Raw genomic sequence first — 19,041 nt, forward strand, 5'->3', positions numbered from 1 at the left:
TCTGTGGGTGTGTGTGTGGGTCTGTGTGTGTGTCTTGGGTGTGTTTGTGTGTGGGTCTGTGTGTGTATGTGTGTGTGTAGAGGTCTGGGATGTGTGTTTGTAAGTTGGGGGGATCTGGGTGGGTGTGGGTCTTGTGGTGTGTGTGGGGGGGTGTGTGTATGTGTGTGGGGGGGTCTGGGTGGGTGTGGGTCTTATGGTGTGTGGGGGGCCTGGGATGTGTGAGTATGTAGAGGTGCCTGGGTCTTGTGGTGTGTGTGTGTGGGGGGGGGGGTCTGTGTGTGTGTGTGTAATGATTACATATATGTATATAGTTCAATTTGGTTTGAAATTTTGGAAGCGGCCCCCATGGGAGAAGAAAACGTGAGCAGTGGCCCCAAGGTGATTTGAGTTTGAGACCCCTGCTTTAAAGGGACACTCAACTCAAAATAAACTTTTATGATTCATAAAGAGCATGCAGTTTTAAGATACTTTCCAATTTACTCCCATTATCAAATTTTGCACAGTCTTTTTATATGCACAGTTTCTGGGGAACAAGATCCTACTGAGCATGTGCACAAGCTCACAGAGTATAAGTATACTAGTCTGATTGGTTGATTTCTGTCACATGATGCAGTGGGCCGGAAAATGGTAGAAAAAAATAAATTTGTCAGAAAAAAATCTACTGCTTATTTGAAATTCAGTGTAGGTGCTATTGCATTGTCTTTTAATTATGTACTTGTTAATTATGCAATTCTACTGCATTGAGTTGTCCTTGAAATAAAGATATAAAAAAACAGCAAAAAAAATTAAGAGCCAACAAATTGTTGGTGTCCATATGAGAGTTTTTTTCGAACATGCATAAAACTTCTTCTTGAATGTCAGTAAATGTATTTAACATTTTGTATGTGTGTGTGTGAACACATGCATATGTATATCTATTTGTATATATATAATATTTTTCTCACTAGTCCTGGGGGAGTATGAAATTACAGTTACAAATGTAGCATACTTCTTATCTTTAACAAAACAAAAAAATCTTGTTTAATTCATTGTGATATCTCTGGGTGCTCATTCCTTCCACTCAGACCCTGAAATCTGAGGAAGAGGTGAGCACCCTGAAACTTTATAATGGATTAATAAATTCAATTTTTTTAAATTTGTAAATCCAGAGAGGGCTGTCTTTTGGTATGATTATATTCTGGCACCCTGGTATTTATTAAACTCTTGTCAGTATGTGTCTTTTTAATATATATATATATATATATATATATATATATATATATATATATATATATATATATATATATATATATATATATATAATACTTCTTAGTGCCTTCTAAGCATTAGAAAGCAGCAATATGTGTAAGGAAATACCCTTTTGAAATACCCTTTTGTCACTATGGAATTCTACCCCTTTTGACTGTGTGATTTACCAATTTGCCTTGTCTTCACCATTCTGCTGTTCACATAACAAACGTAGTTACCCTTATACCTCTTCGCACTCTCTACATGTTGTTATACGGTTCTTAAACACCCTCAACAGCACAGTGTCTACCCCAAGGTAGTCACTCATTCCCACCTCTACACATTAACTCATACATCTCTGCATCACTGAGGACCACCAAGTTGCGTTGTCGGCATAAATGACCATCAGCACAATCAGGGAGGTGGCAGCATTACCGAGTTACAAACAGAAAGAGAAGCAGTTTGCCAAGAATGAACAGCTCAGTTGCTTGTTCTATGGCCCCGTTACCACCTGGCAGTTACTTCTTTTCGCCAAATTGTGCTTTTCACAGAGGAAAACTTTCCAGAAGTATATCAGTTTGATCCCAACTAACAAGTTCAGTCCAGCCCTGAAATACCAGGCAGTTCTCCTCTGATCAAGGAAATGGCAACTACATACAAATGTTTTGGCCTCCTTTGAGCCTCGTCAGTGAGGTGCAGCCATATCCCTCTAAGCACATTGGGCAATGATTCCATGTCTGGTTTTTCCCATCACCCTTATGGAGTCTTTACCGAGAGTCATAATAAAAATGCAAAAACAGAAAGAGAGGCAGTCTGCCAAGAACAAACAGCAGAGCAGTGGCTTGTTCTATGGCCTGGTGCTGGGCAAATAGAGTCTGTTTCTAGGGCAGGAACTTGACATAGAACAAGCTATTAGGGCTTTTGTTCATTCCCTGGTTCAACGCTTTTCTCTTTTTGTGTATGCAAATTATGACCCTTGGGGAAGTCTCCCTAAGGGGGAAGGCGGGAAACCAGATGTGGACCTGTTGCCCAATGTGCCTAGAGAGATATGGCTGCACCTCACTGACCAGGCCCACACTAGGCCAAAACATACGTCTGAGGTTTGCCATGTCTATAGTTCAGAGAGGGATTGCCTGGTATTTTGGGGCTGGGCTGTACTATTTAGTCAGTATCAGACTGATATACTACAGGAAAATTCTTCTCTGTATAAGGCACATTCTGGGCAAAAAGAGGCTGGTAACTTGCCATAGAACAAGCTATTACACTATTGTTCGTTCTGTGGTTGAGCGTGTCTCTCTTTTTGTGTGAGCATTACTGAGTTACCTAGATTCTGTTTTATCAGTGTGGTGGAGAGAGGTACGGAATGTGTATTGGCTCAATAAAGGAGCACCAGAGATCTCTTTTATAGGAAGAACAGCATCTTTCTGGCTTTATCCTGCTGACAAGACAGGAGAGCCAGGCTCACCCTTCCTCACAGAATCATCATGCATGAGATATGAGTCTGAATCAGCAATGACAGTACTGCTTTGTTTGGTAATTAAGTATTTATATATCTTTCATATTGCCATGTGCAGTAGCTCTCCCAAGCAAGCACCTTTGTAATAAAGGAGGCATTTTAAACAATAACATTAATAGCGGAGAGACCCTTTCCATTACTTCTTGCAGCTTACAGTATGATCCAGTATGATCCGGTTTATTTATCTGTATCTAAGGTAAGTATGTTGATTGCTTTAATTAACAATTAACATATTTTTAGTCTGATATTATAGTTCTTTATATATGAAATAGTTTTGGTTTGCAATCTGTATTTCAATTCATTCCTTAGGTGTTCAGTGGGGTTGAGGTCAGGGCCCTCTGCAGGCCACTGAAGTTCCTCCACACCAAACTAGTAAAACTATGTCTTCACAGCACCCCACTTGAAATCTTGCATGTTGATGTGAGACTTGTACAGGTGCTTGGCCATGGAAACCCATTTCTTAAAGCTCCCAACTAAAAGTTATTGTGCTGATTTTGCTTCCATAGGCAGTTTGGAACTTTGTAGTGAGTTATGCAATAGTTGTGAAAAAGAATAAATGGAAATGGACCCTTATTCAAAACGTTTGGCTGCTCCTTGGTTGCAAATACTTCTTTATATTGGCCTGCAGCATTTAATTAGTATATATAATTAACCTCTCAACAGTAGTTAAGATTAGTAACCATTTTGCTCTCCCAGACTATAACTTCTCTCAGCATCTAAACACTGGTGACAGTGACTGAGATTTGGAGACATTTGTTGTGCTTTTGAAAATCTGATGTAGTCAATACGATTAATTGTAGTATATCTTACTGAAGAGTTTGTTGATAAACTTTTAATGATAAAATCATTCATAAACTAATAAAGACTCCACTGTAGATATTTATGGTTTTCTAGAAATAATTAATCACCAATATTGTGCTGTAGTTTGTCAGGGTTTGACATTTTATTTTTGTCTCAGACCAAATTTTTGGATTATTCTAGTGCTTGTAACTGCGGATTATGCAAATTTCTTTGAAATGTTACATTGCTGTGGGAAACCTCAGTAACAAGAAATGCTGAAACAAGTAAATTGATTGAATATTTTAGGTGTAGATAGGGGTACTTTTACTTTAATATTGATTAAAAAAAAATCAGCAATGGTTGCCTAGATACAGACCACCTTTTTTCATATGTTTAGAACATACCTAAAGGGACATGAAACCCAATTTTTTTTTCATGAGTTAGAAAAAGCAGGCAATTTTAAACAACTTTACAATTTTACAACTTTACAATTTACTTTTATGATCTAATTTGCTTCATTCTCTTGATATCATTTGCTAAAGGGCAGTGAAGTATAAATTAAACTTTCATTATTCAGATAGGACTTTTAATTTTAATCAACTTTCCAATTTACTTTTATCATCAAATTTGCTTTTTTCTCTTGGTATTCTTAGTTTAAACTAAACATAGGTAGGCTCATATGCTAATTTCTAAGCCTTTGAGGGCTGCCTCTTATCACATGCTTTTTAAATCTCTTTTCAACACAAAGAGACAAAGTACACGTGGGCCATATAGATAACACTGTGTTCAGGCACAGGGGGTTATTTAAGATTTATCACAAAACAATGCTAAATTTAAGACAATAGATAATAAACAGTCACAGTCATGTGATCAGGGGGCTGGAAGAAGGTTCTTAGATACAACGTAATCACAGAGGTAAACAGTATATTAATTTAACAGTGTTGGTTGTGCAAAACTGAGGAATGGGTAATAAAGGGATTATCTATCTTTTAAAACAATAACAATTCTATGGTAGACTGTCCCTTTAATATGCTTATGTAGAAAGGCTTAGTACCTTTTGATTATTAGCTGCACATAGAGGCCACATGTGATTGGCTCACCAATGTGCATTGCCTTTTCTTCTACAAAGGATATCTGAAAAATCGAGTGGTTTGTGATTTAACAACAAATCTGTGATTTGTTTTAAAAACAGGCAGGAAGGATATCAGATGTGGACATATTACTTTTTAGGGAACTAAATACAACATTATTTTTGTAAAGTAAAAGCCTTATTGTTGTTATTAAATTTGCACATAGTCCACAATTATGGACAACTATGTGTTTTCTGTCCCTTTAATAGAAGTACACAGCTGGAAAAAAGTGAATATATCCTCAGGAACAATTTGGTAGCAGAGGTTTTTTGCGAGTAATAGTCCCAGTTATTTGTCTGTTTGATGCTGTAGCCTGGAGGGAAGTGAGTACCTGTAGCATGTGTGTGTTCGTATATATAGTTGTTATGTTTAGTTTGACTTTCTCACACTCTTCTGTCAGACTACACACATAAACTACTCACACCACACAAACACTGCACATACCAAACACACTACGTAGAAAACATTACACACACCCCACACTACATTATACATTGGGCACACTCACTGCGCAAACACTGCTTACATGTACCACACAGTTACTATATACACGCACATCACATGATCTCTACACTAAACACACATTGTGCAGGCACATACACAAATACTTTTTTTGCAGTTAAAAACCTAGGAAATTATGTGGCAAAAAAGGTCATAGTTTGTTTCCAATCAAATGTTAAAAAGTATGGAAATTCTTGCATTAAACTCCCTCTAAATAATGTGAGCCTGACTCCTCTACATTGTGGTTGATTACTAAGGTTCTTTCAAAGGCAGAATAATATCTCTGACTTTTGTGTAAAAATTGTGCTTTGTTCCACCCTCACTAGAGAGGCCAAAAAGCAAAATCTGTAACCTAGGTTTTTAACATGAAACAAGTTGCCTTAAAGCCCCAACATTGTCTTTCATGATTTGGATAGAACATACAATTTTAAAGGGACAGTATACACTCATTTTCATATAACTGCATGTAATAGACACCACTATAAAGAATAAGATGCACAGATATTGATATAAAAATCCAGTATAAAATGGTTTAAAAACTTACTTAGAAGCTTTCAGTTTAGCTCTGTTGAATAGGCAGTTGGAAACCCCACTGCAAGTGGTAAATAAGACACTCCCCCCTCCCCCTTCCTTTGCATATGAAAAGACCCTTTACACAAACAGGAGCAAGCTGGAGAAGGTAGCTGACGGTATTCAAATAAAACTTTGGGGCTTGGTTGGGAGTCTGAAAATCAGAGCAATGTTATTTAAAAATAAGCAAAATTATACATTTTTTTAAAAAAAAAAAACTTTATGGGCTTTATAAATAGATCATCTACAAAACATTTATGCAAAGAAAAAATGAGTGTATAATGGCCCTTTAAGCAACTTTCTAATTTTCTTCTATTATCATATTTGATTCATTATCTTCTTGTTATCCTTTGCTGAAGGAACATCATTGCACTACTGGCAACAAGCTGAACACATCCAGTTAGCCAATCACAAGAGACAAATGTGTGCTGGCACCAATCAACAGCTAGCTCCCACTAGTGAGCATATGTGTGTATTGTTTTTCAACAAGGGATACCAAGAGAACAAAGCACATTTGAAAATCGAAGTAAATTTAAAAGTGTCTTAAAATTACATGCTCCATCTGAATCATGCAAGTTTAATTTTGACTTTACTATCCCTTAACCAGCAGTTTTAACTTTCAGTACTTGTAGGTTACTACGTTTGCTTTCTTGTCTCTTTAGGGAGTGTAGTAGAAGCACAATTGTTCACAAAAGCAAGTTTCTTTTCAATTTGCCAACCCCCAAAACTCAGCTTAGTTATCATCTTTTAAGCATTAATTCTAAGAAAATGCAAACGACAATTTTCTTTTCCAACAGATCATAAAAGCCTAAGTCATTTGTTATAAATCTTAGTTATCAAAAACTTACAAATTCATGGTTATGATTTTTTTTTAATCTTCTCAATACACTTTTTGTGTTAATATAATACCTAACATTTGATATATAATTTTGCTTTATCAAACTAAATCATGTTTTCTGGCTGTTTAAAACTGTTTTCATTTGTTATTATTTCCAAAATACAAGCATGTGCAAAAAAAGGAAATTAAGAAGAGGCCCAATCTCAATAAGTGAATTATACCAATATATCCATCATAAAATTCCTAAACAGATATCCATAGAAAAAGTACATTAGATGTTATTTCACAAACCCAACTTGCTTGAATACAAAGTAATAAATTCTTTATAATGAAGGATTATTTGATTTGTCATACAATTCTAGTATAAATAATTTAGTAATAAACTATTTCAGTGCAATAATGATTTTTGTTTTTAAGAAAAAAATAAAGTGTGAATAATTTTTTTTCTGTTAAAAAAACAGCAGCTCTTTAAACAACTGGGCTTTATTTTGAAACTAATGGGCCATATAACTTTAGCCTGCATACTCCCATTGTTCTGTCAGATTGACAGGAATAAAATATTCTCCATACTGATTCAGCTCTCATTACTGAGACTCTAGCCTGGTTTCTTGACCCTAACAGAATACATCTCTACAAGGAGGATTTATAAATCCATTTGCTCAGTCCGACATGACCTCATTTCAAGGGAGATTGTTATGGGTTTTAATCTGAAATGATTGTAGATGAGAAAAAGCAAGTACCATCAACTCATTTTAATCACTTTGTAAAACCCTTAGCATATGCTAATATCATTTTTCTATAAGATACAGTATAGTTCCTTGATTTATGTTAAAAACATGATGAAGATTATTAGTTGTAGATAACCTGGATTTTTATAATGTACTATTAAATCATATATTCATAGTTTTCCAGCATTAAATCACCTTACATTATGAACTCAAATGGACGGCTGTGTGCTCCTTTAAATGTATATGTGTATGCTTTTAACAAAGGCTCCATCCTTTGCCTGCAGGCAAAGTTCAGTAGTAGGTGGCTATGAATGGAACTGTAAAGTAATTTTGTCTGGAGCTAGTAATTAGGTTACCAATTGAACACTTTCATATTTAACTTTTTGCTGTTTCACTGCTTATTTCCATCAGATATTAAAAATGTGTTAATGTGTAGTAAATAGTAACAGAACATAAATGGCATTCTTTGTATACAAATAAATGCAATTCATTGAATAAAATAGCTTTGGTGTGGCAACTACCACATGAAAGGTCTTGACTTTAAAGTAGCTACTGCACCATCTTTGATTCAGGGTTCAAAACTAGTGCTCACCAATTAAAAACATTTAGTGGGAACATATTTATATTAGTCATTTTGACAGTTTTGTGTATCTAACAGATTTGTACAAGAACTTAAAAGAATTCACCCCACTCTATAATTTAAAGTATGTATATTGTCTGATAGAACAAGGATGAATCATATGTTGCGTCACAAATAAAACTTGACAATCTATTTCAAATCTAAACTAATGAATAATGAAATAAACTAGCACTAATGCCTTAGAGTAATTGCTATGGTAACTGCTGATAACTTCTGTAGAAAGGTGATGAACTGTAAAACCTATATATCACACAGATTAGCGTGCTATACCACACACACACATATATATATTATTATTATTATCGGTTATTTGTAGAGCGCCAACAGATTCCGCAGCGCTATATATATATATATATATATATATATATATAAAAGATATGTAAAAATGAATCCTCCCTCCTGGCTCAGCCACCTGGGTGCAGCATTGGTATCAGTAGCAAAAAACAATGCACTCACAGAATTTTGGCAAAAAGGTGTCAAATTTATTGGATGACGTTTCAGATCAAAATGAGATCTTTCATCAGATCATTTTTTGCTTCAAATATATATATATATATATATATATATATATATATATATATATATATATATATATATATATATATATATATAATATTTTTTTCTTACTTGTAATAACTGGCATTAATGGTATCAGCTTTAATATAATAAATAGTACCAGGATTCAGTATTCATACAATTTTGTACACTTACTATATCTTTGTGGTGAACTTATTCCTGTGTGCTCAGTTAACATCTGTTATTGTTTTAGAAACCGAACAGCGGTTTTCATTAAGAATAGCATGCTTATAAGTCTTATGGTTAACCACATTTGTATTCATATGCGCAGGTTTCTGTGCCTAATGATTAGCCTTGGCAACTCTGTAAAGCAGGGGCCAACAAATTTATTTTAAATTTAGGAGCTAGCAAGAAAACGTTTGTGAGAAAGACCAGAAAGTTTTGTATATATGTTAAGGTAAAATAAATTAAATGAACATTATGAGGCTGAAGTAAAACTTTAGAAGCCATTGATTCCTGGCTCCTGGGATATGTCAAGTATTTTTGTTAAGTATTTTCTATGTAATATTTAGTATTTTTTCACTTCATGAATTTTCAGGGTTTCCTGTGAAGTTTTAAATATTCAAACAAAAAAATAAGCAAGATAAATCAACATTATTTTTACTAAAGAGAATCTTTATGTGCTGCTTAGCATATTTAACTAGTTTTATTGTTAGATGTGATGCTTACAAAAGGCTTCACATGACTTACAGTTAACATAAAGCTCATATAAAGAAGAAGTGTACATCATTGTTTTGGGATCTTCTATTAGAAATGTGAATAAAGTTATATACCCCGGTCGCATGTCACACATATACCTGTTTCTAACCCAAACATTTAGTTCCTTTTCTTTCAAAATTGAAAACAAAAGCTGAAGAATAAAAAATGGTAACAGGTGTCTGTAAAGTAATCACAGATCAATAATTCCAAACGACATATGTTAAGCACTTGCTTGCGTTCAGGATAATTGAATTATAAGAAAAACATTTTATTAGCATTTTATTGCATTTCAGTAAAACAATACGTTATTGTGAAGTTTTAACCTGAGTTAATAGCTGGGCTACATTTAACTAATGAACAACTGATCTGACTATTAGTATTAATTCACCTATTGATACTGTACACAGGTGGTGTTTATTGGTGCGATTAAATCTTTCATTTAGAAAGTAATGTTTTTACTTACATATATACGGAATTTGGCGGCGCTATACAAATAAATGATAATAATAATATAATGAAAGGGGTAGCTGCTGTAATAGTAAACATAATACTAGAACACTTTGCCTATTAAACTTTTAATGTATTAATCTGAACTGAAATTAAAAAATAAATTATTTAACATAGTTTATATGCAGACTAAAGTTATTTACAAAACAGTTGCTTTATAGTTACAGTATTAATATCCGCTTTGACAGTCTATCAAATGCTTCTAGCACCTTATCTATATAAAGTCGTTTTTGAGTCTTCTACATTCTAACTTCAAAATAAAACTGTTTTACAGAGAAATTTTCTATTAAAATATGTTTCCTTTTCAACTTCCTGTCCACTTTTTTTTTTTTAACTCCCAGTATATGAATTTTTTTCTGTCATGCTTACTGGCTTCTCCTTCCCTGTTGTTCCTCATCCCTGTATGTTTCTATGTCTCACTCTCTTTTTTTTGTCTTTTTCTCAACATCTGCCTGCCTGTATTTCTATGCATATAACACACATCTCATTATCATTGATAACGCCTATTTACTCTTCCTTGATATAAAATAGACATTGAAGAAGGCAGCTGCTTGTGGCGCTTGTCTCTTTTCTAAACGGATTCTTTCTTGTGAAGTGCAACACACTAAGATCTGGATTTTAGTGCCACTAATGCCTAATATTAAATATATTGCATAAGGTTTATGCCAAAAGATAGCTCATATGTCTAATATTTGTTCAGTATCTTTCAAACTGTCATTTAATACTGTCTGTCTTTTTTCATTTAAGTAGAAGAGTTTCCTCTGGTTTGGTGTCTAGGCATTGCCATTTGTATATGACCATCCTAGCTATTTTATTTAAATAATTTATTATTCAAGACATATCTAATTTTAACTCAAATTATCTTAGTGTTATTAAAAAAAAGGTGTGGATTTTATTACTTTACTACTTCTTACTTTGATTTACCACAACGTCCATGCTCTTGTCAATAATTCAACAATAATAATAGGGTCTATAATGATAAATGTATACATAGCAGTCAAAAGCCGTTTTAGTAGGATTTGTCTACACACATACAAACTTTACAAATTCTTAAATTCAGTGCAGAATATTTTAGAAATTGCCACAATGTCTTAAATAACTTGCAGATACATGCTGCCTTCACTAATACTTGCCAGATTTAAACAATAAGCTAGCAGAGCTACAAGCCACCAGCAAGATATGAGTTAATGTGACACATCTTAAAATCAACACTAAATACATAAACCAAGATTTTCGTATTAATGAGGTGTCCAAATCAGAGACCTTGAAATTAAATCAACTTAAATCAGTAGCATCAAATAAGCAGTCAATGAAATAACGGAGTGTTACTTACTGTAGCTGTTGTTTGGGTCCTGTGTACCCTTCACATTACCTTTCTTATCAATCCACAGATACCATTGAGTCCGACAATAAAGTTTTCTGATTCTTACATCCCCTCCCTCCATATAATCATAACTTCTGGTATGCCGCTCAGGGCTAGAACAGTTAACATTTGTAGCCATTTGCTCCGGAGTCATGTCATTGCAAGCTAGAGATAAAGTACCCAGTAAAAAGATGATGTGAAGATATGGTCTGTAGAGCAAAGTTGGCAGGATCCAAGTTAGTATCCATTTGCGCATTATAGTGCAGTGCTCAGGGTGTTCATGAACATCATAATGAAACTTAAATATTGGGTGGATGTCTGTTTTTAGGTCAAAGACCTTCTAGGAGTATTTACTGCTTATACAAACAATACACCTTAGGATATTTCCACACGTTCCGTGTTGTCTTTTGCAGATTTTTATGCCATAAATCTTTAATGCCGTCTTGCCACAATTTCTCTCAGATCAGGATGGAATAACTCTTGCACTCGTAATGTTCTGGACTAGTTGGACTTACTGTGAGATGCAAAAGTAACAAAACTGTAACGAAGCCATAATGTTTATAGATAGGGATTTACACACATGCATGTGAAGATAATTATCATATGCAGAAGTAGCAGAAAATAACTAAACACTATGCCAAATTGGTTACCTTTTTAAATAATAAAATGTTAAATAATACATAATAGTAATTATATTGTGCCTTTTTTGTTTAAATGCATCATGATTTTTTTTCTCCATAATTTTTTAGAGTTTTTTCACTGCTTCAAACTGTGTATCAGATATTGTTGAAGCATGCTTTCTAGAAATCAGCTCACAACTTTAGCTGAGCTGTCAGTACATCATGTTACAAAAAAAAAAAAAAAAAACCACAGACATGCGGTTAAAGTATGTTTAAATCTGTCAAGAAGCAAAAGATTTTCATATCTTACAGTTATCTAATTGCACAGCCAAATAACCAAGTCCTGAATAATATAAGCCTTGTTTAAAAGTAGAGATAACTTACTTGTTCTTGTTGATAACAGCTGGATATACACATATTCCATTTCTGCAGCCTGCTTTTTGCAACATGAGATTCTGAAACGACACACTATTTCTCAACTAAGAAAAACTCCAGCACAATCCTAATTGTTTCCATAAATCAACACGCAAGAGGGGTTTTCTGTGTGTGTTGAGCCTGTTGTTGTTCAATGCTTTTCGATAAATACCTTTTGCTGACCTCACTTGGAAGCAATTAGATCTAACCACTCAGCAGCTGAATGCACGAACAAGGGGAAAATGTTGTGTATTTTCTAGTGGTCATCAGAGGGAGCTACATACATGCTTTATGCTTTGAGTTAGAGAAAACTACAGTAATCTTTTAGTAATAAGAACTACAGGAAAATATAGCTGCACCTAACACAATGTAAAGAATGCTTATGAAACAAATTGGGAAATTTCATGGTTTGTTATATATTTTTATTTGTGTTTCTGAATGGCAATAAATAGTAAGGCAACCATTAACCCTTTAAGGACACAGCTTTCAGTTTGCTCAATTGTTTTATGACGGAAAAATTCCGTCATATGTCCTTAAGAGGTTAAAAATGAGAAAAGGGAAAATTTACAGCTGGAAATAAAAACTTTTATTTAAATTAAATAAATTTGGTTAAAATTTACAATGTAACATAACAAATCAAGCCTTCTATAATCTCTTGCATTTGTCAAAAGTAGATTTGACCTGCAATGGAACCTATAATTATTTCAAATAGAAAGGGCATGAATAAATTATAAAAGCATAAGTAGGTTATTGCTAAATGTAGCTTAGATTAGAGTACTATCAACATAAGTTTTAGAGTTGTCTATGAAGATTAAACTTTTAATACTACAAATTCTAACGTCTGGCATTAGCACTGATGATATAGCATTTAGTTGCAACAGGAATATAAGGTAGAAATTTTAGCCTGAAGATATGAAATACTTTAGCTGCAAACAGTAGGGATAACAATTATCACAATGCGAAAGTAACATATATATTTATAATCTGATCATAGTGGGTGTGCTTCTTTGACCTATCAAAAATGTTTTATTGGTATAAAGATTACAATCTGAAACAGGTCCAACTGAAGAAGTGACCTGAACCAATTGTGCCTTTTCCCCCCAACTAATATGTCCATCACTATTCATATACATTTATGCCGCATAATTTTTTCTGTAAATATAATTGAAGTAGATTTTGTATGTTATCTGATTAAAGAGACACAGAAGTTTACCTGCTAATGAAAAACTAATATCCATAAACTATCCTTCATTATGAGAAATTATTTAAAATATTCCACATTGAGGCATCTCCTAAATGAAGCCTGTTGCTAACAGTTTCTTAAAGGGACACTCAGGTTAAATTAAATTTGCATGATTCAGATACAGCATGTAATTTTAAACAACTTTCCAATTTACTTCCATTAAAAAAAATGTGCACAGTCTTTTATATTTACAATTTTTGAGTCACCAGATCCTACTGAGCATGTGCAAGAATTCACAGACTATACGTATATGCATTTGTTATTGGCTGATTGCTATCACATGGTACAAGGGGAGTGGAAATATACATAACTTTGAAATTTGTTATAAAAAAAATCTACTACTCATTTGAAGTTCAGACTAAGTGCTATTGCATTGTCTTGTTATCTTGCATTTGTTGATTATGCAAATCTAATGTGTTGACTGGTCCTTTAAATAAAGACTTATCTTGACTAGTAAGTGAACATTTTTTAAAAGAGTCCTTGTTCCATACTGTGTGAGAATGCTCAGCTGCCTTTCATTGTGTACTTGACTCAATCTTCATGGGATAAACTTTTGCTGTGGGAGTATAAGGAAAGTATTTCAGGGATGAAGTGTAATATCATTCTACCTTGCTAGTACTATTTATCTTTTTTGCCTGTCACAGGAACTTTACATTCCAATAAAATAAACTCCCCAGACAGATTACTTAGTTGCATACCAGGCACAAAGAAAGAAAAGTATTTTTTTAACTGAAATTCTAGCAGTAAAGAAAGCTCCTTTTGATGCTGTAACATCTATTTCTGTTCACTACAACTTCAAAATCAAGAATGTGAGAATGTGTATTTTACCTATGCATAATTTAAATAGAATTCTACTTTGCAGTTACTGAACATTCAAATTTACCATTATTGAGACAGCCAAAGTATGATAGTCAGAAGCAAAGCATGAGTTTTTTCTTTTATCTCAAAGGATACGAGAAGTTGTAAATGCTGTAAATAACAGACTGCGGGCAGATGTCTGAAATGTTTACTGTTTTCTGATGTATCTGTAAACACAGCAGAAAGTTAGAAAATATAAACCGGTCTACAAATCTCATGAAACAATAAATTTAATTAAAATGGCTATGATCTCAAAGAAAACAAACATGAGTAACAAAGCAATATGCCTCTAGCTCCTTTCTTCTTATTCTTGACAACACTTGATTTTTTTTGGGGCACATAATGAAAGATTTATTTGTGGCATGAAATTGAGACATGCTAACTATTTTGTTTCACCTACCCTGAAATAGATTACATTTAAAATAAGCTATAGATCAATACATAGCAACATTATATTGACATGAAATAACCATTTATGTGATTTTATTTTTGTTCCTTTTGTGTGCACTAGCTTTGCAACATATTGATATAGTTTAAATGTTTCTGCATAACAATACAATTTACATCTAAGCAGGGTAGATACAAATCAGTTTTTTGTTTATTCTCATTTTTTTTTTATTTAAACCGGATTTTTTTTTCTTTCCTAAGATACGATGAGTCCACGGAATCATCAATTACTGTTGGGAATATAACTCCTGGCCAGCAGGAGGAGGCAAAGAGCACCACAGCAAAGCTGTTTAATATCACTTCCCTTCCCACAATCCCCAGTCATTCTCTTTGCCACTATCAACAGAGGAGGTGAAGTTTTTGGTGTCTGAAGAAAATTGAATTTTTTTTGCTCCAAGCAAGATATTTTGGGTTTAGCTGTACTCCATGTTAGTCTCTTTAGTAAGGGCAGTGGTGGCTTTTAAGCATTTAGGAATTGTAAGGTGGGCCTTACCGAGTTTTCGTAACATCTGTGCTGCCCTATTATAGAAAATCAGAGTAGGTGACTCTGTCCTTTCTTTCATTGAAGTCTCTGTGAGGAGCTGTGTCCTTGCATAGCTGGTAAGCTGTCTACATGCCGGACAGCAGAGTTGGCAGGTAAGTGCCTTTTTCTTCCAGGTGGGGAGACTTTGCTTTTATATGACTCACTGTAGTGAAACATTAAGGGACAAGGTAGTCCTTAAGTAAGGACAAATGGGGCATGTAGCAGGGCAATGTGACTGAGACAATATATCCTTTCAGGGATGAAAGGGTTAAATGTTGGCTCTGTATTTTCAAATGAGATACAAGGGAAAATGATTATTCCTTTCTTTATTGAGTTTCGAGATACGAAAGTTTGTGTCACTTTTCTTTTTTATTAAATTGGCTATTACAAAGCCTCTAGCATGGTTGCGCTTTTTTTTTTTTTTTTTTTTTTTTAAAGCTTTATTGAATGACCAGAATCAGGAGTTTAACAAATATTGTTAAACAAACAGGAGCCACATATTAAGTATTGCTCATTATGTAACTGTGTAAACAATGCAGTAACGGTATTTCTTAACAGTACTCCTAGCTCATACATCTGGTACATTGTTCGCAATTGTCAGCGTAACGTTATACAATAAAGCTTTAAAATTATATCCAATTTTCAAAGTAATAGCTTAGTTCGGGTATTAAGTCATACCCAGTCTAAGAAATGAAAAATAAGAGAAGACAAGAAGGAAGAAATGAGGAGGGGGGAGGGGGAATAAGAAGGAAAAAAAAAAAGGGGGAGGAGGAAGGGGGACGAGGGGGGGGGAGATCACTACTACAGGCGATCCACCCCTATCAATCACTCTGACAAGCTTATTTCAGGGTTTGGTCTCATATATCCCTATATCTCATACCCCCCATAGTACCAGCAGATGTGTGTACCTCCAGGCTCCGCGACTTTGTGCTAATTGAATTAGTCCTTTTCTCTTTGGACTTTCAGATATTTTTACCTTCACAAATCAAACTCATATGCTCATGTAAGGCTAGTTTCCCAGTCTTAAGGTAGTGATACCTCTCCAGACCCAGCAGATCACTGACCCCATGTTTCCACTCATTTAAGCTCGGAACATTCACTGATTTCCAATATTTTGGAATTAGACTCTTAGCGCAGTTCAGCATCAGTAGGAAGAGCCTGTGTTTCGCTTCTACCACAATCTTAGGGAGAGCATGGTATATCAAGTATTGCGGGTTCGGGGGCAAAATCACCCCGAGAAGCCGGCTGCTTTCCATACGTACTCCTTCCCAAAATTCCCGTATTCGCGGGCATGTCCACCAAATATGTAGGATGGATCCCATCTCTCCACAGCCTCTCCAGCACTCACCACTTGTCTAGGGGTAGATCTTATGCAGCCTTTGTGGGGTCAGATACCACCGGCTTAAGAATTTAAAGTGCATCTCTTGCAGTCTCATGGAGACTGAAGCTTTCTTCGCTTTATTAAAGACCTATAGCCAATCTTTGGGGGTAATATTTAGGTCAAGATCCACTCGCCATGCCTCTATATAAGAGGGCAGTGTCTCGTCGTTACTTGTCAGTAATAGCTTATACAGGCGGGAAATCAAATGACCAGGCGTCTGGGTCATTGTGCATATACTTTCAAAGGGAGTCTTCTCTCTTGTGAGGGAGGCCACATCTCCATGCCCATTGATATAATGATGGAGCTGTGCTACTCTGAACCAGGATTAAAAGAGTCACTGATCCCACTTCATTAAGTTCTCCTGAGTCTGGATCTTGCCTTCGTGAAAGGCATTAAGTATGGCAGCCTCCGCTAAAGTATAGATGCGTCTCGGGGATTGTACTCTATTTACTAAGGCATTGTCTGGATTTTCAAAAACCGGTGTTACCGGTGATGTTTTAGAAGAAATGTATTTGTCTTGTTTGACCCAGGAATCCCACTCGCAGAAGACATCGTTTAATAAGGGGTATTGTTGAATCAGTGAGGTCCGATTCTCAGCCGATATCCATGCAAGCGTGCCTACATTACCCCTCTGCAGGATTTCCCGGTCTAAGTCGACCCATGCTCTGTCTGCTTTGTTGTGACACCAGTGGACTAATCATTGGGCGTTTATTGCTTTAAAATACATTTTTAATAGGGGGACTCCTGCTCCCCCTCTGTCTCTAGGCAGGTACATTGTTTTCTTCCTAATTCTTGGCCTTATGCCATTCCAGATATATGCCTCAATTTCTGATTGGATCTGATGGATAAGGGGTACAGCTGACAAGAGAGGGAGTGCTTGCATGACATAGAGAATCCTAGGCAGAACATTCATTTTGACTGCATGGATTCGACCCATCCATGAAATAGATTTGTTTTTCCATTTGGCCATATCCTCTGTCACTGCGTCCCTAATTGGCTTATAGTTCATATCAACTATGTCAGTGACAACCGGGGTCAGGAATACCCCGAGATACTTCAAGCGATGTTTCGCTACACTAAGTGGGCAGACGTCGCATGTCTCACGAAAGGCATCAACTGGCACAGACACATTCATGATCTCAGACTTAAGTAGAAAGTCTGAAACTTTTCCAAAACTCTGCAAATTCAGCTAACAAGGCTGACAATGATATGGACGTATCGGACAACATCACTAGGACGTCATCCGCATACATAGCTAGTTTGTGCTCTTTGTTACCGACTGCCAGTCCTGAAATGTTGGGATTACTGCAGATCCTACAAGCCAAAGTTTCCATTACCAGAGCGAATAATAAGGGTGACAGGGGGCACCCCTGTCTCATCCCGTTAGTAATCCTAAAAGGTTTTGAGAACATCCCATTAACTCGCACCCTAGCACTCGGCATTGAATATAGTGAAAAGATTGTGCGTATGGTACCGTTGCCAAATCCCAGCTTAGCCAGAGTGTGTCTCATAAACAACCAATTGACCCGATCAAAAGCTTTTTCAGCGTCCGTTGACACTAGGGCCAATGGAGCTGAATTGTTATGTGCGTAAGATATCAATTGTATTACTCTGAGAGTATTATCCCGCGCTTCTCTACCCGGGACGAACCCCACTTGGTCTGTGGAGATCAGCTGCGGTAAATGCCTGGCAATGACCTTTGCTAAAATTTTGACGTCCGAGTTAAGGAGCGATATCGGCCTATAGCTACTGGGTAGATTTTCAGGTTTCCTTGGCTTGTGTATGACTGAGAGATGTGCCTCAAGCATAGATCCCGGCAACGTAGTCCCCTCTGATAATTAATTAAACATCTTAAGTAAGCGGGGTGCCAATTTATCCTGGAATACCTTATAATAATGCATTCCGAATCCATCTGGGCCGGTGCTTTTACCCCCCGGAAGAAGTTTAATCGCCAGCTGGATCTCTTTTATAGTGAATGGGGCCTCGAGTTGATCTGCCTCCACCTGTGTCAGGCCAGGCATCTCTATTCCATTTAAATAGTCTAGAATAGCTTTCTCTTGAGGATCTCTAGAGGCTTGATCCTGTCCTTCTAAGTCCGCGGGGTGCAGGTTATATAAGGTTTCGTAAAAGTTTCCAAATGTGTCTGCAATAGCAGACCCCTCCTGATGTTCTTTACCAGAATGATCAACAACCTCATATACATAGGTTTTAAGTCTCTGACACACTAATGCCCGCGCCAGGAGTTTCCCAGCTTTATTACTTTGCTCAAAGTAATATTGTCTAAGCCTAAGAGCTTTTGCTTGTTGCTCAGCCTGGATATAGCTCAGAAAGGCTGACCTGGCATCAGCAAGATCAGCTTGCAATGTGCCATCTGTCGGTTGCGCCTTATGTACGGTTTCGGCTTGTGCCACTTTCTCAAGGAGAGCGGTATAGCGGGATCGTTGTTCCCATTGCAGGGCTGATGCATGTCTGATCAAAAC

The 19,041-nt window shown here is 35.8% G+C and overlaps 1 protein-coding gene across 1 annotated transcript in view; it reads right to left on the minus strand.

The window, feature by feature from the left end:
* The window catches only part of FGF7 (fibroblast growth factor 7), a 125,094-nt gene extending 112,786 nt beyond the window's left edge, over positions 1-12,308 (minus strand). The window contains exons 1-2 of the mRNA XM_053719894.1: positions 12,080-12,308; positions 11,046-11,589 (exon numbers count right to left, since the gene is read on the minus strand). Coding sequence (XP_053575869.1) covers positions 11,046-11,331 — 286 coding nt within the window. The 5' untranslated portion in view covers positions 11,332-11,589; positions 12,080-12,308. The remainder of the gene's footprint in view (positions 1-11,045; positions 11,590-12,079) is intronic.
* Positions 12,309-19,041: the final 6,733 nt, after the last annotated feature.

Source organism: Bombina bombina, chromosome 6, assembly GCF_027579735.1.
Source record: "Bombina bombina isolate aBomBom1 chromosome 6, aBomBom1.pri, whole genome shotgun sequence".
NCBI classification, from domain to species: domain Eukaryota; kingdom Metazoa; phylum Chordata; class Amphibia; order Anura; family Bombinatoridae; genus Bombina; species Bombina bombina.